Here is a 26755-nt window from a genome sequence, read left to right as displayed (position 1 = left end):
AAAATGCAAGGACTTTCTTCCCACTCTGGCCAACTTACAAGGGCTGCCTGTCCTTTAGCTGCCCATGTGCTGGTGTGATGACTCTGTGTCTGGTTTTGCCTATTGGCCTGCCCTAATTAGGCTATTTCTTTGCAAACATCTCTTCTGATTGCTTTACACCCATGTGTTCTGCCTGCTGTTCTCATATCCCGGACTCCTGAGCTGATGTTACGATCCTTCAAATTGAGGGAGCCCTGAGGACAGAAACCTGCAGGGCAGCAGAATGAATTTAATCCCATTGTTAGTTTCTATTCTAAACTGCTCAGCAAGCAAAGAGCAACTCCTTATAGAAGGTGTTGCTCCTGAGACTGAAAGGGTAATGAACTGTAAAGCCACATGGCTCAGCCCCCTAAAGACATATTACAGTGTTAACTTCCTACAAACATGGGAACAGGGAGGGTGCCATCTCCTACTGATCCTCTCCTCAGAATCCCCATATAACTAATTCTGTGTCCTAAAAGTCTCCTTTCATTGGGAAAAACATTAAAATTTAAGATGAACAAGAAAAAAGAAACATTCTCAATTCCTTGTTGTAGGAAACTGATAGATAGGTACGGTTTAATTTTCCACCCAGTAATTCCAAAGAGTTGAAACTTTAATCTCGGAAGGTAGATGCAATTTTTTGCCTGTGGATTGAAAGAGAACACAAATACAGGCTACACTTTCAACATGTAGGAAGCTCCATGCCAATGCTCTTCTTTTTCTTAGGACCTTTCTGTCTATAATTTAATTTAAAGAATTCACCTGCAGTGTAGGCACCTGTCCCTTATAAAAGGCCAACAGGCATTTTATATGTATATCAAGGAAAGACTCTTCTCATGAAAAAAAAACAAATTAAAGCTTTTACTACAAATAAAACAAAAATAATGGCAGTAATCATTTGTGATGTTATTATTGGTCAATGTGGACCTAAAGACACCTTTTTTTCTCAGAACTGGTGTGCCTTCATCCAAAGGCAAGGTGAGAAGAAGATAAAGCTAACTTTATTCATTTGGTCCATGGTACAATTTTTCTTGTCCTTTGGCTTTCTTTCAGATTGTAATATTGTAATAAATCAGACACCACTACAAATCTTGCAATGCTATTTCCATTATATATAGATTGTTCTCAAATATAACTATTTTGCTTATGACATGAAATTTCAGAATGTTTCTTCTGAGATTTATTTGGGGGACCAAATGCTATCACTTGAAGAAGTATGTATATGTGTCTCATCTGGAAATCTTGACTTTCAGCTATACGGTTCATTATTAGTTTCCACAAGTCTCAGCAATCTCTTCATGAGAAATCCCCAATAAATCACATCTTCCACTGCAGGACTTAACCTGCAGTTTCATTTTTCTAAATAGAATATTACAGAATACTTTACTAGTCTTTGAAGAGAAACCGTATTGCTAATGCTAATTTGGCTTTTAATCTGCTTTTTGCTCTTTCTTATTTGTCTCTGCTTTACCTACATTACTAGTGATTTGGGTTGTTTTCCTGAGTAGGATACAAGGGTGATTTCTTTCCCTGGATTTAAAGAATGAAGCCACAGACAAAAGGTGATAGGTGAAAAGGGTGGAAATTTATTGGAAGCAAATACAAACTCCCACGTAGGGAGAAGGTCCCAAGGCGGGTAACCCACAAGGCCCCTTTTTCTAAGGTTTATGCTGTAGTTCTTTGTCTCTTCATGCTCCCTTCTAATTGGGCCCCTTCCTCACTTTATGATCCTGTGCTCTCTAACTGATCAACCTTTTTGCAGAATATCAGCTTTAAGCCCAAACCTCCCTCTTTCTCTCCCCCTTATCTTGTAACATTTCTCTATCTCCCGTGAAAATCTGTTTTCCTCTTTCTCCCATTTGTCAGCATTTCTCTATCCTCTGTGAAAGTTTGTTTCCTTTTCCTCCCCATACTCTATGGCTTTTCCTTATCTTGTGTGAATGGATGTCTTCCTCTCCCCTTATACTGTGGCACCTTTTTTATTCTCTGCAAATGTATGCCTTCTGGTGGTTCCAAGCCCTCATCTATGCCTTCCTCCCCAAAGGACCCTCTTTATTCCTAAAACTCCCTAAACCTGCCTATGTTTTCCCTTAAGTTCCTTTCACTAGCATGTCATTCATCAGATGTAAAATCATATAGCTGTATGCACTGTAATTGATTCTGCTTAGTCAGGGGGAAAAAAGTTGTCTGTACACAAAAAATCCATTTAGCTGTTTGATAGAATTAACTTGTCCTAAGAAATCCATAAATCATCAATCAGTCTGCATTTTATGAAGGAATATGCTATCAGTTAAACTGAATGTAGATTGAACATACATAGGCTGGGTCAAGATACCAGAAAAGGCTGAAAAATGTGTATAAATTTTGAGGGCTAAAAAAGTACTTTTGTTCCCACCATCTAAGTTTTATTTAGTTGGGTTAATAATTCAAAAGACATATAGCACATTAACAGAAGAAAATCAAGTTTGAATACATAGGTACACGGAATTCACATAAGCATGAACATTCCAAAGATAGTGAGGTAAGACTGGGCATATACCAGTATGTCATTTTGGCCGAAGGAGGAGGAAGAGAGGAGTCAGGGGTCTAAGATTTCAAAGGGAATAGGCAATAGGGAATAGGCAATAGGGAATAGGCAATAAGGGCAATAAGAAGTTGAGGAAGAGCAGAACTTACCTGCAGGTAAATTTTTATGAGGCAACCCAGAAACAATGGGACATTCCGGTGAGCCAGTCAATAGGCCCCTGCTTGGAGCATTCCCATCTACTTAACTTCAATTAGGCAAAGGTGAATAAGCTAAGATTTCCTTCATGGAGCAGGTTTTTCCATATGAATCTCTTGGTCAGGAAAGGGGGAGGGTCAAGCGTTCTTTTGGAGTCTTATTTCTTAATAACCAGCTTAAAATCAATATCTCAAAAGACAGTTTTAGGGGGGCAAAACTTGGTGCCCTTCAGACTAAAGAGTTAAAACTATTCACACTCAGACCATCAATGACTACAAACATTATTAATGAGTGAATAAAGAGCATTTATTTGATTCAAGTCATTTAATTTAGAATATCATTTGCTAAACTTAGCAAGTCATGGGGGGGGGGGGGAGAAAAACGCAACTACCATTTGTTTTGTGCCTCAACAGGTGTTTCACATGTTAACTCCTTTAATCTTCACAACCTTGTAGTGAAGGTATTATTATCTTTAATTTGCAGAAGGGAAACCGAAGCTAAGAGAGGTTAAGTAATTTGCCAAAGGGCATAATGCTAGGAAATGGTAGATACTGGATTTGAAATTAAGTCTGACTAAAAAGCTCATACCTTCCCTGTGGCCTGCTGCCCAGGCAGGAAGCAGTTTCGCATCCTTAGCTAATTCATGGGGTTGCAACCAGGGTACCTAAAGTGATGTTGTGATGAGTCATCGTGGGCTGGTTCCAGCCAGTGTACACATTGGCAGGTGAGGTCTACTGACATGCAGGAAAAAGATTAAATGGGCCCCATGAATAAATAATATTTTAAAATATTGAGTTGGAAAATAAGTTCAAAAAATCAAATTAATGTGTTTCATTGGTTTTTCTTTTTGAATCGGGAATAAATTCACTTAGTAAATAAATAAGAGGTATCCAGTGGAAAAGTCTGCCTCCACCTTGAACCCTTGTGCTCAGTCCCCACCCTCCTCCTCCTCCTCCTCTTCTCAGATATAAAACCTTGTTTCATGCAGACCTCATTGTCATTTTTCTTCTACAAAAGGCAACGTAAGATACACATTGTTCAGCACCAAGCTTTTTATCTCACATGACAAATTTTCTTGGAGATCTTTTATTGTGAATAATTTGTTTAAATCAGTCTCCTACTGATAGACATGTCTTTCCAATTTCTTGCCATTTCAATTTTTGTTTCTTTGCTGTACGTTCACATTTTGTTGGGTAACTCTCTTTTTCAATGAATAAACTAGTTCCTTCATCATATCCAACATGTATAGGCATGTCTGCAGGTAAACTGTATCAAAGAGGGAATCTGAATCAAAGAGTAAATGAATTTGCAGTTTTCTTACCTAATAAGTAAATGGCTTTCCTTAGGGGTTGGAGCTGTTTGTACTCCCCCCTGCAGTAGGTGAGCATGGGATTTTCTCAGGGACTTTCAAAAAAGAGGTTTTTTAAAAAAATCAAATGTGGGGAATTTTGCCATTCTGATAGACCACAAAAATGCCTGATAGTGTATTTCTTCCACTATGTGTTATACTTGGTTATGGTTTGTATATGTGAAAACTACTGTAAGTACATATTAATGTGTACCTTAATGCTTTGTTGAAATCTCGCATTGCTTATGGTGGTTTTCAGTTGATTTACTTAGACATTTCCAAGTAGGTGATGACAGTGTCTACACAAAGTGATAGCTTTACCTTCTTTACAAACTCAACCTTTTCCTTTTTTTCTAACTGTGGTGGCTACTAACTTTAGAACAATATTAAATAATAGTGGTGACAGTGAACTTTCTTGACTTATTCTTGACTTTCATGGGACACAGCTCATATTTCTTCATTAAGCATCCCGCATTTAATCATACATTTTTGTAAAATGTCAGGAGTTTGTCACTGGGAGACAAGGAAACAGTACAATGACATGTTCTGCTGTCTGTGGGTGAAATAAATCACAGGTACTCAGTGACCATCACCAACAGCCCTGAGAGAAGTGACGTGATGGTCACTGATCCTCATGCATAGCTGTATGTGCTTGGGCTTTTGTAGACTGGAGGGCGAGCAGTGAAGTTTTCACAGAACTATAAAAAAAATGGAAAAACAGTGTGTGTAAAAACTTGGGAAACACAAATAGTCTATCATCTTTTAAATAGAGTGAGTCCAGGTAAAGAATACATGAGAACTCAACACCATTATTATAAGTAAAATAAAAAATTTGCTTGTATTTGAGCAAACTCTTGTCCTGAGATTGATTGTTCTTAGACTAGAGGCCTGGTGCACAAAATCGTGCACTGGGGGTGGGGGGGGGTACCTCAGCCTGGTCTGTGCCCTCTTACAATCCGGGAGCCCTTGTGGGATGTCTGACTGATGGCTTAGGCCCAGCAGTCAGACATCCTTAGCACTGCTGCAGAGGTGGGAGAGGCTCCCGCCACTGCCGCTCTGCTCGCCAGCCATGAGCCCAGCTTCTGGCTGAGCAATGCTTCCCCTGTGGGATCAGGCCAAAACCGCCTCTCTGATATCCCCCGAGGGGTCCCGGATGTCAGAGAGGGCACAGGCCTGGCCAAGGGACCCCACCAGTGCATGATCGGGGCCAGGAAGAGATGTGGGAGGTTGGTCAGCCTGGGAGGGACCACGGGAGGGCTCCAGGGCATGTCCGGCCCATCTTGCTCAGTCCTGATTGGCCAGACCCCAGCAGCAAGCTAACCTACCAGTTGGAGCATCTGCACCCTGGTGGTCAGTGCACATCATAGTGACTGGTCAACCGGTTGACTATCTGCCCCCTGGTGGTCAGTGCATGTCATAGCAAGCGGTTTAGTGGCCTTAGCATATCATTAGCATATTACACTTTGATTGGTTGAATGGCCAACCAGTCTACCAAACACTTAGCATATTAGGCTTTGATTATATATGATTTACTTCTTCATATAGAAACTTAGACCTTTTAGATATTAAGATAGGCTTATGAGTAATAGGAAATCCAATAATATTGTTTTGTCTGTGCACATTCAAGGTTCATGTTTGTTTCATACATGTTGTGGTTCTATTTTTATACAGCATTATCTCCACTTGAAAAATTTGATAAAAATTGCTCACAATTGGGATATATGCTACTGTTTCCTGTACTGACCTCTGATGGGAAAACAGGTATCTTCATTTGGTACTGTGACAGCTTGAAGAAACAAATATGATCCACTTTCCTTTGAAATAATCAAACTTCACTGTGGATTCCCTTGTGGGAAAGGAAGAATGTTAGAATAATCAATGGGAAATGTAGAATGAAAAACCTTAGCGGTTGAGGCAGGGATAGAAATCCTTCAACTTGGATTAAGATCTGTCCTATGACTGAGATTAAATATACTGAGTCATTCTATTAAAGAAGGAAGTTGAACTAGATGACCCAAAGCTATGCGTCACAACCAGGGCTGATTTTCAAAATGGCCAGGAAGTGATGTGATGGCCAGCTGGGTTTGGAAATCCACTGATCCAAGGTAAATTTTTACAGCAAAATTATTGTTTTAAGCAGGACTGTAACAACATCCATTGCAGAGATAAATGCTATTTCCAGCTAACAACCCGCTAAAAAAGTGAGAGCTCTTTAACCAACCTATATATACACATTTCCAGACTTTAGAGAGAGGTGTTTTTTTTTTTATTGATCTTTATCCATTGGAAATTCTGGATCTCCTTTAAATCTTTGTTCTTAAGCATTCCCTTAAGAGTGTATTTACTGAAATATATCCTGAATTGCAACGTTTACACAAGAAGTTAACATTTTCTTTGAGATATTGTGAAGAATTTCATTAATATGAAATAATTCATTATTCAAGATTTGAATAGGGCCACTATAAAAAAGGAGGAAATCCTTTAGACAAAGTTTCTATATGACTTTATAAGTGATAACACATATCTTGCTTAACAAAGTTTTATTTTCTTGCTAGATTGTCATTGCTTAATTTTCAAAAATAACTGAGTAATTTTTCTTTCCCTTAAAATGTCTATTTTAAATTGTTTGGATAGAACAGCTTTAAATTATTTAAGTAGAAGCATCCATTCACATGGGCTAACTGCTTGAAGACCTGACTTTCACCTTAGTCTAAACTTATTAACGTAAGCTTCAGTTAATAAAAAAAAGTTTGCCTTCAGATTGTTTAGTTTTTTCTTTAATACTTACTTTTACCCTTAAGCCAACTGATATGTTTTTAAAGCAGAAACCAAGAACTATTCCTTCGGATATTCCTGAGAAGCACCTTACGGAGAAACAGCTACAGGGACATTGCCCACACTTGCCCATCTTCTCCCATGAAGGTTCTAGGGTGTTGCTCTTGGCTCAAGTCCCACACTTACAACACTTTCATCACTGCCCTGTGGGAGGGGCCGGGACTGACAAGGACAAAGATTGGCTTCTTTTCTCCCAGGAAGTACCCGTGAGCCCGTGAGCGTGGACAGAGAAAGGTGCCGATATCAAACATAATGAGGTTTGATGGGGAAAATATTTCAAAGCATGATGGCCAGTTTTCGTCCATCTTAGGAAACAGTGCAAGGCCCAGGTGCTGTTGTGGGAATTCATTCCGAAGAATAGCTCACTGTGCGCAGTGACTACTCTGTCACTAAGGCGATGGCATGAAGCTGGTCTCTTGGTTGAATTCCAAACTGAGCGCTGCCTGATTTACACATATTCTTGCATCTTCTTTTATAAGTACATTTGTGTAATTCTTCAAGTTCTGCCAAAGAGATGGAGGCACAAACTGACACAATTCTCACCCTGTCATAGGTGTTGCAAGCCTGCCTGACCCGCACCAGCAACAAACGACAATCAGGGTTTGAGATCTCTAACACCAGCACCAGTATCACCACCTGTTCTCTCTGAACCTATAAAACCCAACTCTCTCAGCTCTGGGTCCCTAATCTCTTCTTATCTGCTAGTCCCTTTGAACTTGAGTTCTAATGTTTTGGACATTGACCTTTTTCTTCATCTTTGATTTGTATCAGACATTCATCTGTCAATGTCTCTTTGTCCCGCTCAACTCATCCTCTGACCTTATTGGTAGACAATCCTCCATGGAGGTCTCATGTTTCTGCCTATCTTGTGACATCTTTTTTTTTTTTTTTTTTTGTAGCAAATAATCTTAGAAATATAGTATCTCCTTTCAGTGCAGAGAGAAGACTTTTTTTTTTCAACCATCCAAGATAATAAAGACAATGGCTCTCTTCAAGGCAAAGGTGGGGCAAGTTTGCTAGCAATCCCTTTATATGACTGAGAATTTCCAAGACTCAGAGTTTTTTAGGTGTGATGCACAATCACTGTGGCGCATGAAGCATCTTTCTGGGGCTGCCTCTGCATCATCCCTGTAGACCTTGTGAACAAAACTTATGCAAACATGAAGGTCATGATGCTAGCTGTGTTCTGAGTGATAAAGTTCTTTATTTCTGACCCAAGTCTCGTGTCTTCTGCTGGCATCTGTGAGACTGACAGGCTGACTGGTGAGCTTGTGAGTGAGGTAAAATCAGAGTTGTCACAATTCTTGATATGCCTCAGTTGACATAAGCAGTAGAGCTGACATTCTCTAGCATTTATTTCCCTTCCTAATTACACCCCGATTCCCTCTTGAGAATTCTATATTCCCTATTGAATACTATCTCATGAATGTAATTAGGAATTCTGTTCTTTCCTAGGTAAGAGATGGGGGCATGATCTGAGCTAACCTCACTGGAACTTAAACAGAATGACACAAAGAGTGGAAAACTGGCTGCCACTCAGCAGGGAAGCCATGCCACCCACACATGCTACAATATGGGTGAATCTCAACCCCCAAACAATTATTCCCCACTATTTCTGCCCATCCTCTTTCTAAAATCTATACTTTAATTGAACTCTGCCTGTGACCAGACCAGGTCCCAACCATTTCCCATGAATTTTGTGAGCTTTTAATATCCTCAAAATTCATTTCCTTTAGCTTGAGTTGGTTGCTGTTTCCTTCAACCAAATAACTCTAACATAAACAGCCAGTCTAGGTCTTATCACCTCACAAGTCTAAAATATAAATCCTTTGTGGGCAAAAAAATTTGCTTTTCTTGTTTATTATTTTCTATTATGATAACTAGCAGATATTAAGTATTCAATAAAAATTTACTGACTAAGTAAATGATCTTACTTTCAATGAGAAGTTCCTGCCACTGAATATCTGCATTATTGGTCATAAACAATTGTCCAAGATAGAAATTAAAAACAGTAGAACCCAAGGGGATGAAGAAATAAGTTCTCTTTGCATTTATGTGAGGCAAGTCTAGTAGTTCTCAGTATCAATGTAATAAATTCTCAGTGGTCAATGGACACTGAAAATCATTCCTTATTAAATAAGAATTTAGCTAGAAAGTAAATGTGATTACAATTAAATATAAAAAATAATAAATGAGAAAATTACAAATTAAAAAATATATAGGAATAGAATTTAATCTACAGTTTAATGAAAGTATTTTTTGTACAAATCAAATGAGATATAACCCATAACTTTAAAATAAGGCAAAATCATAGTCTTGATTGCTTTTTGTCATCTCAACTGGGTTGTTGTTTTTTTCTTTTAAAGTCTCTTTTTTTTGTTTTAAAGTCACATTTTCTTTTATTTTTCATCCTGGTACACTTTTATATCACTATTTTCATTTCATTACTAGAGGCCCAGTGCACGAAATTTGTGCACTCGGGGGGGGGTGTTCCCTCAGCCCGGCCTGCACCCACTTACAGTCTGGAAGCCCTTGGGGGATGTCCAACTGCAGGGCCTAAGCCAGCAGTCGGACATCCTCAGCGCTGCTATGAAGGCAGGAAAGGCTGCTGCCACTGCTGCTGCGCTTGCCAGCCATGAGCCCAGCTCAGGGCTTCTGGCTGAGTGGCGCTCCCCCTGTGGGAGTGCACTGACCACCAGGGGGCAGCTCCTGCATTGAGCATCTGCCCCTTGGTGGTCAGTGTGCATCATAGCAACTGGTCGTTCTGCTGTTTGGTCGATTTGCATATTAGCCTTTTATCAAATAGGATAATGAGCTACAGATCCAACAGTTTCCATTTCAGCTTCTATTAAAATTTATATCAGATGAACTATTCCTAGGCCTCTGATCAAATGCCAATTGTTATTGCACCAGGAGAATTTACGGTGGATTCTCAGAGAAAGGATTGGTCAGACAGGGAAGTGATGTGTCTGTGATGTGGCATGGGGCTGACAGCCCAGACTCACTCTTTTTGCATCCCTGAAAACTTCTGGTGTCCATGCTTGCTGGATAATTAAAGGACAAATGGATGTATTTTCTTGACTTTAGTGACAGCTACCAAGTTTGTCTTAAAAGAATCAACTGAATTCAACTTAATTGTTTCTAAGACAAAGAGGTCAGGTCAGGTTATCAGCAAAAGCAATCTAGCAGTCAATCAGATATGTTTAAACTAATAAACAATGGCTAATTTGCCTGTTTTTTCTCTTATATTCAACACAAAATGAGTCAATAGAATAGATGGGAGAGGAATCAGTGCTATTTTATACCGAGTTTGATCCCTCTTTGAGCTTGTTTAAGCCAAGAGTATGTTTTAATAAGTGGCCTAAAATAGCAGAATTTAAATGTTTCTCACTGCACAACTCCTTTTGAATGAAAAGAAAGTGCAATAAAAAGAATAGTCTTGAACACTTATTATGAACAAGACAATTTAAAAGATACAAACATGAGCAAGATTCGATTACTGCCTACGCGAAGATTAACCTGAAAGAAAAGAAAACAATGTGTTTAGCACAAGGCCAGAAAAGAACCATAAATGACAATATGAAATACAATAGTAATTAAAAAGAAGTGCTCTCTGGCTTGGAGACTGGGACAAAAATCAATGTGAGCAGCAAAATATAGCTGTGAAGGAACATGGAACATTCTAGCAATAGCAAGTGGTCTGTGGGAAATGGGAGCAGGGGTTGGGGTGCACGTCCAGTGGGCTGGATGGGGAGAGGAAATAGAAGCAGCAGCAGCTGGAAAGACAGGTGAAGAGCAGTCTGTGAAGGGCTTTCTGTGCCTTGCAGTCACGTTGCCATTCGGTAAGGAATGACAGCTATTGCAGGTGCAGAGGGAGAGGCATACCATAGTCAGAGTGATGTGCTGAAGAGAGAATTAGTGGCTCCATGAAGGACAGACCACAAAGGAGACAGACTGAGGGCCAGCTGGAGTCTGCACTGTGATCACAGCCATGCTTTAAGAGAATTTATCTACTATCGATTTGTAGGGTTGGAGAAGGCACAGCACAAAGGAGACAAGTCCTGGTTAAGGGGGTTCAAGGGGAACTACTACACCTTTAGCGGAGTGGCTGTAAAAAGTGACAATGCCGATTGTTGGCAAGATGGGAAGATATCAGAGTACACATACATTGCTGATGAAATGTAAAATGGTACATCACTCTAGAAAAGTTTGGTGGTTTCTTATGAAACTAAACATGCAATTGCCATGTGACCCAACAATTGTACTCCTGGGCATTTATCCTGGAGAAATTACACCTTATGTTCAACAAAAACCTACACACAGATATTGATAGCAACTTTATTCAGAATACCTCGAAACAGGAAACAGTCTGCATGTCCATTAATAGGTAAACAAATAAAATGTGTACATACATACCAGTACCATGAATGCTACTCAGCAATAAAAAGAAAAGCCAATGATACAAACAACTGGATAAACTTCAAGGGAATGCTGCTGGGCGAAAAAGCCAGTTTATAAAGGATACAGACTCTATGATGTCATTTACATAACAATTTTGAAATAACAAAATTATGGAAATGGAGACTAGATTAGTGGTTGCCAGGAGGTAGGAACGGAGGGGCTGGGCAGGAAGCAGGAGAGTGTGGTTACAAAAGGGCAGCAGGAGGGCTCCTGGTAGTCATGGAGCTGTTGTGTATTGTGACTGTGGTAGTGGATACACGAACCTATGCATGTACTGAAATTGAATGAAACTAAATGTGTGTGTGTGCTCACACATGGAAATGAGTATAAGTAAAATGGGAAATCCAAGTAACATGGTGGATTGGGTCAATGTTAGTATCCTGCCTGTGATACTGTTCTGCAGTTTCACAAGATGTGCCCATGGAAGGAAGTTGCAGAGAGGGTACTTAGGCTCTCTGTATCATTTCTTTTGACTGCATATGTGTCTACAATCATCTCAATAAAAATTTCCATTAAAAAGACCAACAGTGCCGAGACCAGTTTGGCTCAGTGGATAGAGCGTCGGCCTGCGGACTGAAGGGTCCCAGGTTCGATTCCGGTCGAGGGCATGTACCTGGGTTGCGGGCACATCCCCAGTAGGGGATGTGCAGGAGGCAGCTGATCGATGTTTCTCTCTCATCGATGTTTCTAACTCTCTATCTCTCTCCCTTTCTCTCTGTAAAAAATCAATAAAATATATTTAAAAAAAAAAAAGACCAACAGTACCAAGTGTGGGTGAAAATGTTGAGAAACTAGAAATTTCATCCACTGTTGGTGAGAATACAAAATGGTACCACCACCTTTTAAAGTGTTTTGTCTGTTCCTTATAAATGTAAACATACATTTACTGCAACCCAGTAATCCCACCCAAGACAGATGAAATCATAGGCTGACAAATATCTAATGCTCATAAAAGCATTATTCGCTATCACCAACAACGGGAAACAGCTCAATATCTATCACCGTGGTAATGACCAGCATCAGAGTGGGAACCGGCTGCCACGCAGCAGGAAAAGCCATGCCACCACACGTGCCACCACACGGGTGCGTCTGAAAACACTATGCTGAGTGAAATTAGCCAGGCACAATAGTGCCTGTACGATTTGATCCACAGCCATTTCTGAAAAGGCAGAGCTATCAGAAATCAAGACCAGTGGTTGCCAAAGGCTGCGGTGAGAGGAGGGACTAGCTTTTAAGGGGCATGCATAAAGAAATTTTATAAAGTGATGGAGATATTGTATATCTCAACTGCAATGGGGTTTATGTTGTATAGACTTGTCAAAACTCATCAAACTAGCCTTTAAAAATATGAATTTTATGTATAAAAGTTATGTATAAAAGTCTCCTTAAAAATAAATTTAGGGAGACTTCTGAATAAATGATCAATAAACTGAGACAAGCTATTTCTCTATATAGCAGCACATAGAATATGAAATAAAAATGCCATGTTCAACAACATCAATAAGAAACAAATGACCTAGGAATAAATGTAATTGGTACACCTACCTCTACACAGAAAAATAAAAATAAAATTACTTAAAATAAAGAAAATCTAAATAAATGAAAGATATAGCAAGTTCATTGATTGGGAGACTAAATGTATTAACAAATCAATTCACCCAACTCCAAATTGATCTGTAGACTCAATTCAATCTCGCACAAAGTCGCAGCAAGTTTCTTTTTTAAATGAAATGAGAAGCCAGTTTTAAAAGTTATATGGAAATACAGAATTCTAAAAAGAGCCAAGGCAATCTTGAAGAAAAATGTCGGAGGATTCATACTCCCTAATATTAAAACTTATAATAAAGTCATAGTAATTTAATGGCTCTGATATTGGCTCAAGGATGGACAAAAAGACACATCCATATAAGAGTACCTGGTTAATAAAGGTGATAGTAAAAGACACTGAGAAATATGGGATTAATTTGATAATTAATTCAGGTAAAACAATAGCTATTAGAAGAAAAGAAAGAAGACTCTAGCATCATGACCTTGGGATAGGCAAGTATTTCCACAACAGGACACAAAAAACTGTAACTACTAAAAAATATTAGATTTTATTCAATAAGAACGGCTATGAAAACATGCTGTTGTGAGAGTGAAAGGACAAAGCTCAGAACCTGAGAAGATACTTGCACTGCACATATATTTAAAAAAGGACCTATATCCAAAATGTAAAAGAACGTCTACAAACCAAGAAACCCAAGGGGGGAAAAAAGGCAAATTTCTTTTAAAAATATGACATACAAACAAACAAAAATCTTATGTAAAAGTGCCCAATTTCATCAGTCATCTCAAAAATACAAATTCAAACCTCAATACAAGTGCACAACCAAACAGAATTACAAAAAGAAAAAAAGAAATAAGCAATACAAAGTGACAAAATATTAGCAAAGATGTAGAGCACAGATTCTTCTACTGCTGGTGTGAATAAAACTGATACCACCACCTGGGAAAACTGATGTTATCTATTAAAGCTACTCATACTCATGTCCTAAGACTCAGTAGTTTCACTCATATTATCTATCTATATATATATATAAAAGCCTAAGCGACCATTACAACCGGTTGACCAAATGACTGGTCGACAGGTCACTGTGATGCACACTGACCGCCAGGGGGCAGAAGCTCAATGCAGGAGCTGCCCCCTGGTGGTCAGTGCACTCCCACAGCCAACCTCCTGTGGCCAGCCAACCTCCTGTGGTCCCTCCTCCCAGCCAATTGGCCCCAATTGGCCCCGATGGACCCCAATCGGGACTGAGCAAGACAGCCCCGATCAGCCCCAATCACCAGCCAGGCCAAGGGACCCCACCCATGCACGAATTCGTGCACTGGGCCTCTAGTCCTATATAATAAAAGCCTAATATGCAAATTGTCCCCTCTGTCGGTCATTCGACCTGTAGTTTGACCGCTCGCTATGATGTGCACTGACCACCAGGGGGCAGTGCAGAACATGGCGAGCATCAGCAACAAGGAGCTGGCAACAGGCAGCAGTGGAGGTGCTGCCAGCCTCGATGGGTCCCAACAAGAGTGGGACCACTACAGGATGGTGGAGTAGGTGAGTGGGCAGCGCCAGGCCAAGGCAGGTGCGAGTGGGGGCCCGATCGTCTCGGCGATTGCCCCACAGATGGCAGCCAGCAGCTGCAGTTGGGGGTGGGGCTGCTGCCCAGCTCCCAGGCACTGAGGGAGCCAGGCGGGGGGCCTGACCCCGACTGATCACCCCACAGATGGCGATCAGTGGCCAGAGGCCCTGATCACCTGATTGGGGCCGGGCCTCGGGCTGGGACAGTGAACTGGGGGTGGATGGCAGTGACCAGCCTCCCGTGGTGCCATGGCGATAGGGCTGCGACTTCTTGTCAGCTACACAGTGAACTGGGGGTGGATGGCAGTGACCAACCTCCCGTGGTGCCATGGCGATAGGGCTGCGACTTCTTGTCGGCTACCTGGGGGCAGGGGTGATGGGAACAGAGGTGCGGTAAGAATGCGGGGTGTCCGCCGAGCTCACTCTCACTCTCCCTGTTACCCTCCCACGGGACGCCAGGGCTCATTGCACCAGGGAAGCCCCTGTGTTCAGGTGCCATGCGCCACGAGGAAGCTGCCCCACACCCATGCCACCTCTTCCAGGTGAGCCAGGCCGCAGCCACCAGGACCGCAAGGGCTGGTTGGACTCCCCAGGGGCTCACACAGGAGCCTGTCTGCAAGGCTGGCCAAGAGAGAGTGCACTTCCTGCCTTGGCTTCTGTGCAGTGCTGCTGGGTGGCCCAGAGGCCCACGCTGTGCCCCAGCCCGCAGCATCCAGCCACACTCACCACATCTCCATGTGGGGACTCGGCACTGTGACTCAAAAGGGGGTGCGTGGGGGCCCAGGGGCCCAGGTGCTTCCCAGGGCCCAGAGGTAAGCTGGGACCTGCTTTTTCATGCCAGACGCTCACGCTTCGATCGCCGGCCAGGTCTAGGGACAGCACCTGTGCATGAATTTTGTGCACTGAGCCTCTAGTTAAAAATAAATATGTACTATGGGCACCAAAAACATGTACAAAAATGTTATTGCCTGCAGTATTAAGAGCCAAAACCTGGAAACAATCCTAATGTCCACTTGTAGTAAAATGTATTTTTAAAAGTATTCACACAAAGCCATACAATGCAATTTAAAATGGACAAACAATACTACATAGCAATGGAAAAGGGCAAATCATTGTTACACAAAATGATGTTAAGGAAACCAGCACAAAATGGACATATTGTTTGATTCCATTTATATAATACTGATCTATGGTGATGAAAATTAAAATAGGGGTTTTCTTTGTTAGGGGTAATGTCTGGCAAAGGGTAAGGGAGGTTTCTGAGTGTGGTTATGGCCCACATCTTAATCAGGGTGGACAGTTAGACAGGTATGTTCAACTTGTAAAAATTTATAGGACAGTAGCTTAGGATTTGTGTCTTTTCCTGTATATACCTTATAGTTCGCCATAAGTTTATGAACAAAATCAGAGTACCAGACACTCATTAAAAAATATAGTATCAGCCGAAACCGGTTTAGCTCAGTGGATAGAGCGTCAGCCTGCGGACTGAGAGGTCCCGGGTTCGATTCCGGTCAAGGGCATGTACCTGGGTTGCGGGCACATCCCCAGTGGGGGATGTGCAAGAGGCAGCTGATCGATGTTTCTCTCTCATCGATGTTTTTAACTCTATCTCTCTCCCTTCCTCTCTGTGAAAAAATCAATAAAATATATTTTAAAAAAATATATAGTATCAATTCTGGGACATACCATTATATAAATTTTCACACATGTAAACCAAGAATAAGTAAAAGCTATAAATACTTAGGGGGCTTCTTCTAAATGTTACAGATACATTTTTTAAAGAATATGGTTCTCAGAACTTAGCTAAATTTTGCAATGTGGTAATGACAGTGCATATCAAGAGTAAAAGCCTACCTTAGCTATCCTATATAATAAAAGCCTAATATGCAAATCGACTGAATAGCAGAATGACCAGTTGCTATGACACACACTGACCACTAGGGGGCAGATGCTCAATGCAAGAGCTGCCTCCAGCCCGTAGGCCCCAGGCCAGCCAAGGTGGGTGCCAACGGGGGCCCCCCTATTGTCCTGCCAGTCGCCCCACAGATTGGCCTTGATCGCCGGCCAGGCTTAGGGACCCTACCCATGCACGAATTTTGTGCACCAGGCCTCTAGTTGTAAATAATGCTGCAACAAACATAGGGGTGCATACATTCTTTCAAATTAGTGTTTTGGGTTTCTTTGGATATATACCCAGAAATGGAATTGCTGGATCATAGGAAGTTCCATTTTTCATTTTTGAGGACCCTCAATATTGTACCAGTCTGTATTCCCACCAGCAGTGCAGGAGGGTTCCCTTTTCTCCACATCTTCACTGATACTAGTTGTTTGTTGATTTTTTTTTTTTATGATAACCATTATGACAGGTAGGAGGTGATACCTCATTGTGTTTTAATTTACATTTCTCTGATGATTAGTGACATTGAGCATATTTTCATACCTATTGGCCATCTGTATATGTCCTCTTTGGAGAAGTATCTATTTAGGTTCTCTGCCTACTTTTTAATTGGATTAATTTTTGGTGTTGAGTTGTGCAACACCAATTGTTGATGGGTGGGTAAAAATTGTGGTACATATATACAATGGAATATTACTCGGCATAAAAAAGAATGAAATCTTATCATTTGTGACAGCATGGATGGACCTGGAGGTTATTATGCTAAGTTAAATCAGTCAGACACATGCCATCTGAGTCCACTTATATGTGGAATCTAAAGAATAAGATAATGGAGTAAACAAAACAGAAACAGAATCACATACAGAGAACAACAGACTGATGGCTGCCATATGGGAGCGGCGGGGTGGCTGGGTGAAAAAGGTAAAGGGTTTACGAAATACAAATCTATATATATAAAAAGCCAGTGACCCAAATGCCAGAATGACCAGTTGCTATGACACCCACTGCGGCCAGCAAACTGCCCAATTGGGAGGGATGATCAGGATGGGGCTGGCCGGGGGGAGGGGCTGTGGGCCGATCGGGGTGGTGGGGGCCCACTGGGGGTGGGGCCTGCCAAGGGGAGGGGCTGCAGGAGGTTGGCTGGCCCCACCCCCAAGCACCTCACCACCCTAATAGGGAATGCCCTGGCTGGCAGCTGGAAGGCCCTGATTGGCCCTGATTGCTGGCCAGGCCTAGGGACCCTACCCATGCCCAAATTTTGTGCACTGGGCCTCTAGTATTGTAATAACTGCAGTGTCAGGTGTGTACTTGAAATATTGGTGGGATCACTTTGTAAAGTAGATGATTATCTAACTGCTATGCTGTACACCTGAAACTAATACAAAATAATAGTGAATGTCAACTGTAATTGAAAAATAAAAATAAGAGTAGAAACCTAAACATACAATAAATTTCAAATGACTCCATTTTAATTTGGATAATTTTAATTTTATTATAATAGCAAAATAGGCAGAGGCCTTCTCCTGAAAATAAGATTAGTGGCATATATTTGCATGATGACTGAAATTTTCCCAGGAATTCAGGAATCTAAGCCTTCAGTGTGTATCTCAGTACTATTAGTTGGAATCCTTCCAAGTACTAGAGCGAAGGAGTGAAAACATTAGTCATTGCCAAGTTCTCAGTGCATTTTTTTGGACCACCAGCTAGAAAATTCCATGTTTATTTAGTCAACCAGTCTGTTTTAAATTTTTCTATGTAAATCACCCATTTGTGTTTAAACATTATTAAATAATTTAGAATAAGGTTTCTATTAATTCAACAAACTTATAAAGAATATAAGGTAGTTACTGAACCCTGTAATTACTGTAAAATTACCTAACAAAAAAAGACCTTGCTGGCCTTTTTAGAAACCTCTCTTTGGAGTAAGAGAACACACACACACACATACACACACCATTGTGCTCTGGTTGGGGAAGCAGAAGGTTGTGAAGAAGTGACTAAATTTTACTGAGTGAAGAATACACAGAAATTTATTTGGAAAATAAATGACCATGTTTGCAATAAAACTCCAAAATATCAAATGCAAGATGGCCATAATGTTCTGATGGTCAAGGAGCATACATGCACACAATTTATTGGATTAGTGCAATCTCAGGGGCCTGACACCTAACATGGTGAGACATGGTGTAAGTCCGGAGAAGCAAACATTAGGTCCTTCCAGAAGCTCTAAGGAAGATTTATAGGCTAGACCTTTTTCTCTGCCTTCCTTTGGAAGGTAATCGTGTCTCATTTTTTAAAAATAGTTCCAAATTCATTTGGTCAGTATTTATTTAAAATAAGTTAATAATGTAAAACAACTGTTTTACTGTAAACATGTCATGCATGTTCTATTGGTTCAAAAATAAAATTAAAACAAGATATCCTCTGTAAAGCAAATATATTTATTATGCACTTTCATATACATAGGGATTTTTGCTTAATATAATACAAGGAATAAAATAACTTTTACATTGTGAAGTTCAATGTACATTTTAGGCTATTTACAAACCCCAAACCAATGGAAAAAAAAACTATTTGTTTGCAACTATATTTGCTGAGACATGTAAATGGAGACATGAAGGAAAACAAACATTTGCATAGCCAGACAATATTGAGAAAGTATTTACTCCTGTTTTGTAAGTAGGAATTATTTTTGGTGAAGATTCCAGTAGGAGAGGGGCAAGGATAAGGGACAAAAGATACTGTGTGCTACACAGTACACAGAGTTCAGGTCAAACCTTTCCTACAAGCATTCAGCTTTTCATTCTTCAGTACTGTATTTTTTTATCACTTCCCTTTTTACCACCTCATGACTTTTAGGGATGGACATGGATGGAATATTATAAAAATGTTATAAGCACATGGCATCATAGGTGTGTAGTGGCATCAAGTGATTTACAAAATTTAAACATTTTAATTCTTAAAATAGCTATTTAGGAGTTATATTTGGGGGACTATTTTTACTCTTCTTAAGGATTAAAAGCCATTTTCAGTCATAGTATTAAATCAGTACAGAAAGAAATCAGCAGTCAGGCATCTCAGCACCCTCTCATCCTCAGTCTGACTGAAGGCCGTTTCTGTCCTATTCCAAACAATATAAAAACATCATATTGAACATCTTATTTTTTCCAACAGGTTCTCTTCCTACCAACTGTTTCAAGTGGTAATATAATGTGGACATGAAAACATTTAGCTCTTTGAAAAACATAAATCCCTTATGTAATGAGTCATATCTTTGCCCTTTGGCCACAAGGTGCATTTTTGTAAAAAACAAAACAAAAAAACAATAAAATTAAATAAATACAATTCCAATAATTCAAGGTTAATAGAAAAACTGGCAGCTTTCAGGGTTCTCTTTCTAAAAAAAATACACCTAATAAAACATTAGAGCTTCATCTTCTACAGTAATGTAAATGTACTGTATTTGAGATATGAGTAAGAATGGTTCTCATAATAGTGTATATTCATATTTATTAATAGAATCATTAACACTTCTAAGGCTACTTCGCAAGAGTCCTATTAAGTGTATTTAATAAATGTCCCATAGGGACAAAAATTCAATACTTGAAACATTCACATTCGAGTTATCCATATTGCCATGTCACCTTAATAGCGAGTGAACTTATTAATGCATTTCCTACTCCTGATTATGACTTGATGACATAAACAAAATGAGTGTTGCTGACTTTAAAAAAAGATCCAAGTGAAACATTTATCACAACCAATTCCACGTTTGTTTCTGTGAACAATGCACTACATATGTATCCTTCATTTAAGATGACATTACTGACCTCTGTTACTAAGACATTTTCTAAATATTCTTTTCCAATAGTAAGTTTTGTGCTAAATCTCCAAATTCTCTTTCCTCATTCCTCCTCCTTATCAACAGTATATGGAAAGAACAGAACTTCTGGATTTTGTGAGATTTTTCAGGGCTTATTTCAATATCAAACCCACACCCTTGGCTTCTAAGTACATTCGAACCTTTCCAGACATACACCTACCCACTCAACTGCCCCACTGGGTGAGAGTCCATCTAGGCCACGGCTGTGGGTCACATGCTCGTCTGAGCCAGTCAACTTTGTTTTCCTTGGTCACAGACCTCACCTTAACCATAGCATTCAGTCATCCCACAAACAATTGTTCAAAGAAGAAAGCAGGAAAGAGTATGTGAACAAAAAATTGTTTATCAAATAATAATAAAAAATACACGTGTTATGACTGACAGGTTAGTGGTATCATCTGTGAAGGACAGCACTTACTACATTCAAGAATATTCATCAAACTAACCTCTAAAATTGATCCAAATGACTTTGAGTGGGGCTATCTCCATCATGCAGTGATTTACAAAACAGGCAACTGAGAGAGAAGCCAGTATTAAAATTCACACTGGAAAATTGTATTTGATTCAACTGGACGGTAGAGATAAGGGTAGTCAATGAATTGTTCAGGGATCAAAAATCTACCCTCAGAGAGACAGGCATATCTCCTCCCACGTACACGTGGCTGCAGCGTGACTGTGTCCTGAGACGTTCCATGCCTCAAGAATGACAGTCTGTCTTCTTGGAGGTGGAATGACAAGTGAATGGAAGGTGAAATTGTACCCCATTGAATGAAACAGAACTTTGTTCTGCCTATAGTCTTTTTTTTCTTTTTGACACATGTAGCCAGAAATTAGGAGGATACTACTGGGAAATCCAAATTTAAACTACTTAGAGCAGCTCCCTAAAATACTAGAAATTATTTTTAAATCTACGAAGAAACCATTTTTCTTCACCTCAATGTCATTAAATAGAAGTTCATTTTCAACCAATGCTGAAGGTGTAGTGAGTATAAATAGTTGCATGATTTATTTTAATGAGTGACATTTTTAAAGATACAGGAAACAAGCCACACACTACAGCAATGCAAATGTGACTGAAACAGTAGGCTTAACTTTTGTTTGCCACAAAAAGAAAAAAAAATAAATACAAGGAACACTGCCTTTTCATATATATTTGATCATGGCACATGCACATTTATCAAATCTTAACTTAAAATACTTAAAAATTTTTCAGCTTTTAACAGGGAACTGCAGTATATACCTGCATTTAAAAAAAAAGTGCTTATTCTTGTGTAGTGAATACAAAGCACACTAAATGACATTTTTAAGCACAGAGGGTTACATTGAGAAGGCAGCCTTGCTATTAGGCACATTACAGTAATTAAGGTAACTGAACTGCAAATATCACATTCTTTTTTTTTTTTTTCAGCAATCAACAGGCATGTTATGTTTCCATCCAGTAGCTGAAGAACCACTCCAATCACAATGTCTTCTGTCTCACAGAACAGGAAACTAATGCAAAAGTTAAGAAAAATATATTAATTTCTACATTATACTTATTATTTAACTATATTTACTTACCATGTAAAGAAAAATGTAGATTACCTGAGATTCATTATTTAACTTATAAACCACTTTTAAAGATTCCACAAAATGTTTACCTTAATTCATGTGTTTTGCTGTTTAAATACTTTGCCTTTACAAAAGATATCATGAGAGTTGGAGAGCGACACTATCAGAACTAAGTATTTTTAAAATAAACAACAATGGGGAATGAATTAACTACTTTGTACATGTTGTTTTTTAATGAGATTTGATCAATTGTTCCTAGAGTCACATGGAAGTGTTTATTATTAGAAGGTATAGCAAAATTTATGATAATGTGTCACCTAAAATACTGTATCTCCAAAGACAAAAGAAACATAAGAGATTTCCATTTTCTAAAAGGAAAGAGTACAATAGAGGATAAAAATAAGTAAACTGGGATAAACATACCTTAATAAAAGTAGGAAAATATTCCTAATGAAATCTTTGATCTATCTCCAATACCAAAAATGTACTTTTAAAAAAGTATCGATAATATAAAATCATGTTATCTATTTTCCCATTAACTTCCCTTATATAATTAATGAATCATCCAGAGGTGGGAAGAAGAAAAAAGTGTTTTTATTTAATAAATATGAATTTATTTTTGAGGTTTAAACATTTAATTCTTATGTCTAAATATAGTGGGACCTAAAAGCTCTCTTGCCAATATAGCCATTAATCTTCTTTTCACACCTATTCTTGGTGTGTGTATACTTTACTTGAAGAGTCTTAAGAATTTGTCCTACTAAAAATTACCTTTTGCTGATTAAATCTTTGACTCCTTGGGTGAAAAGTTAGGAAATTAATATTTACTATCTACTAAGCACTACATACACTATTTTATTAAAACCAAGGAGTATTACAGAAATAGCCCCTCCCTCTGTTACCATCAAATAAATTTTAAGAAGGAAAATGATTGTATAAGAAGGAATTCTTAATCTGAGATCCATAAATAGTACATTCATTCATTTATTCACTTATTCAACACATTTTTTATTGAGGAACTACTATAAGTCCAAGCAGTATCCCAAATGCATGGAATATAGCAGTGAAACAGGTAACGATCCCTACCTTCACAAAGGTTACATTTAGGTTGGAAGGAAACAAATAATAAACACAATAATAAATAAAACATGTAAAGTATGTGAAATAGTAAGTACTTGGGACAATAAAAGTAGGAAAGGGAGTGCTTGAGCTGGGAAAGTTCAAATTCCTAAGTAAAGGCAATCAGACTTTTGGCATTTTATTCTTTATGTTGATGAAATGTTACCTGTTATAATGGTGTCTCCTTCTTATAGTTGAAACTAGGGTCAGAACCGTCGATCTGAAGCTTCAGGGCTTGTTTAAGGCTCAATTCTGTCTCTGACGAAGGGTACCCTTCCAACACTTCCTGATGCCCTCTGTCTTGTATTGTTCTTGGGACGGAAACCCTACCAAGAAACACCTGGTTGCTCTGAAGATGGTAATTTGGGTTTGTCATTATTCCATTTCTCTTCTTCTGTTCCCCACTTTGTTGGTGAATGAGAAACTGCTGCTGAGATCGTCCAACTTCTTGCTGAGCAGACGGTATCATAATTTTGCACTGAGATTCTGCGGGTATTTGTTTAGGGGGTGTGCTGGACCCGGGTTTGGCTGCAGGCCCTCTTGAATCAAACTGAGTCATTTCATATTCTAAAACCTTTGGCTGTGAGGAATTATTTTGTTTAGCCTTTCTCCCAGCTGACCCAGATTTGCTGGAATTTTCTGATTTCCCCCCTTTATTTGTTTTTGTTGACTTCAAACTGGGCTTGACTTGACTCCACTCAAATTCACTCGAGGGCGAGTTATGGCTCTGTCCCAAGGACTGTGTTGTGGAAGACGGAGACACAATGGACTGTCGACTTCTACTGCGGGGCAGCGAATGCTGCTGGATCTGCTCAGTAAATGACAGGTTGTGAAAGCTATCAATTGGCACTGTTTGAGCCGTTGCTGTAGACGAAGTAGTTCTCAAAGATGAATTTTTTGAGCTTTTCAGAGAATTATTGGACAAGGATGACTTCTGACGATCGACTGTAGAGTCTGGAGATTCTGAAGGAGAACTGAAGGCATGCGCTGGCCCATTCGGTAAACCACGCAGTGAAGGCTGCATGTCCCCTCCGCCAGTACTGCCGGAGCTATTTGATTTAATTGTTAACGACTGCATTTTTGAAGACACGGATTGTAGAGGCTTCTGCTCCATTGTGTGAACAGGAGAGGGGGAACAGCCATTCAAACTAGATGCACCATATTTTTCTAATAATTTAATTATCTGAGAGTGTCCATTTTTCGCTGCCACGCGCATAGCAGTGCGTCCGAATTGATCTGCGTGGTTGGGATCAGCACCGTGCTCTAGGAGAACCTGCACGACATGGATGTGCCCTTCCTGGGCTGCGATGCAGAGGGCAGTTGCACCTTGATTACAAGTGTGGTCGACAACAGCTCCATGCTCAATCAGAAGCTGCACCACTTTCACGTGGCCCTGCCACGCTGCGGACTGCAAGGCAGATCGCTTTTCGTTGTCTGCGGCATTGATGTCAGCATGGTAGGTTATCAGAACCTGCACCATGTCCAAATGGCCTTGCCAGCAGGAAACATGAAGTGCTGTCCTTCCTTCTGCATCACTTGCTTCTACATTTGCACCATTTTCTAAAAAATACTCAGCCATTGTAAGTTGGTTTTCTAAGGCCAAAATATAAAGGGTAGGCCTACCATCAGCATCTTTGTAATTAACGTCAGCTCCATGGCTAAAAAGTAGTTCAACAATGTCCCTGTGTCCTTCTAGTGCAGCAACCCGCAGTGCATTTCTACCATCATAACCTCTTTGATCAATGTTGGATTTATTTTCCAGTAATATCTGAACACAATCATAATGACCCTCTTGTGAAGCTAATATGAAAGGTATTCGTCCATCATTATCAATCTCATTTGTTCTAGCACCTTGTTCAATAAGTGCTTCACATATTAATCTGTGACCTTCAAAAGCTGCCATGTGCAAAGGTGTCCATCCAGCATCATCTCTGTGATTTTCATCTAACCCTCTATCCAGTAGAGTACGTACCACCTCAACATTGCCTTGGGCTGAGGCTATGCTGAGGACTGTCCTACCTTCACTGTCAATGCTATCCACAGCTGCACCCCAAAACAAAAGTGTGTTCACGACTGAAGCATGGCCCATAGAAGCAGCTGCTAAGAGGGGTGTACGGCCGTTGTTATCTGTGTGGTCTACATCTGCTCCCCCCTCTAGAAGCAAGTCAACCACATCGACGTGTCCTTCATAGGCAGCCACCAGCAGTGGGGTCATGCCATCTTTATCACAATGATCTACTTCAGCACCTCGATCAATTAAAAGGCTGACAACTGACGCGTGTCCTTTGCTTGCAGGCACACAAAGTGCAGCTACAGAGAGTGCAGTCCTGCCATCAACATCCTCATGATTCACTTCTGCTCCGTGGTCCAGAAGGTGTTCCACAATCTCTCTATGTCCCATGTATGCTGCTGCTATCAAAGCAGTCCTACCTTCATTATCAGCTTTGTTGACTTCAGCACCATGTTGTAGCAAATTCAGTACAATATCCTCGTGTCCTCCCCACGCTGCTGCTCTCAAAGCTGTTCGGCTGTCAGCATCCGCACAATCCACTTTTACACCGGCATAAAGTAGTGCAGAAACCACCTCCGTGTGACCACCCCAAGCAGCAGATCTTAATGCTGTCCAGCCATCCTGATCAGTATGATTAATGTTTGCTCCACACCCAATCAAACAATTAACCACCTTGGTATGTCCTTGTCTAGCAGCCAGGGTAAGTGGTGTGTGCCCATGAGCATCTTCTATCTCTAAATCTGCTCCCCTAGACACAAGTAAATTCACCACATCAAGGTTGCCACTGTAAGCAGCATTAGCCAATAATGTTCTCCCATTTGAATCACACTGATTTACTGAAGCTCCATTATCTAGTAAGGTCCGAATTGAATCCTCTCTTTCTAAGGCTTGGCGGACTATGCATGATGTGCGATCGTCTTCACTGTTCACATGAGCACCAGCTTTAACCAACAGCTGTAACACTTCTTGTTCCTTGGGTATTAAGGTTGACAGGGAGTCTCTGACAGGTGTACCATTCCATATCATCCACAGAGCTAACTCAGCTGTCTCCAACTGTAAGTTTGAATTAATTAAGTGCAATGCAAATTCTTGTGCTTCCAATGGTGTTAGATTCTTGGCTTGGCAGGTATAACTCATAGCCAGCATTCTGTGTCCTTCTGCTGCATTGCATAAATACTTCTGTGTGCAGTGTTTCACGTCCAGAAGCCACTCTGCAAAGCTGTAGTGAAATAGGATTTTAGTATTTCCTAGTCCATCAACAAGGAGTTTGGAGAGCACGTCTAACTTGCGTTGAAAGTCTTCCAAGGTTAATGACATATTTTTGGTCCATACTGCATGATATAATTCCGTTATAGTCAAAGGTCGGCAGGCAGCAAGAATCACATTCAAAATAGGTTGAACCTTTGCAAACTGCTTTCTCACAAAAAGTCTTTGGCACAGCCAGAGATAGAGACCGTTTAGAGTTCCTGGGATGTCACGGATCTCTCGTAACATAATAAAATTTTCTACAACTCCATCTAGAACCCGTTCTAGATAAAGAAAGCACCCGCTGCTTTTAATGTGCAGTTGATTTAACATCTCTGCAGTTTCTTTTGTGAGGTGTTGTCGCAAAGCTTCTTCTTGATCTAAACGATGGAGAATGTACTGTTGCACATCCTTAACAATATATGCCTTCCGAAGGTCATCTAAACTTATTTTTCGAAAACCTAGAGAGGAGACAAAAAAATAGATGTCGTCATTTGAAAATAATTATAGAAGTTGCCATACACTCAAAGAAAATGTCTTC

General features: G+C 40.0%; 1 protein-coding gene across 2 annotated transcripts in view; it reads right to left on the bottom strand.

Moving 5' to 3' along the window:
* Positions 1-18828: 18828 nt before the first annotated feature.
* The window catches only part of ANKRD50 (ankyrin repeat domain containing 50), a 34039-nt gene continuing 26112 nt past the window's right edge, over positions 18829-26755 (bottom strand). For both annotated transcript variants that reach the window (XM_059698086.1, XM_059698087.1), the window contains 2 exons: positions 23125-26675; positions 18829-21779 (listed from right to left, as the gene is read on the bottom strand). In XM_059698086.1, the coding sequence (XP_059554069.1) occupies positions 23128-26675 (3548 nt within the window). In that variant the 3' untranslated portion in view covers positions 18829-21779; positions 23125-23127. The remainder of the gene's footprint in view (positions 21780-23124; positions 26676-26755) is intronic.

Source organism: Myotis daubentonii, chromosome 5 (genome assembly GCF_963259705.1).
Source record: "Myotis daubentonii chromosome 5, mMyoDau2.1, whole genome shotgun sequence".
NCBI lineage: Eukaryota > Metazoa > Chordata > Mammalia > Chiroptera > Vespertilionidae > Myotis > Myotis daubentonii.
The sequence above is the reverse complement of the archived record's forward strand: the minus strand, read 5'-3'. Positions and strand labels throughout refer to the sequence as shown.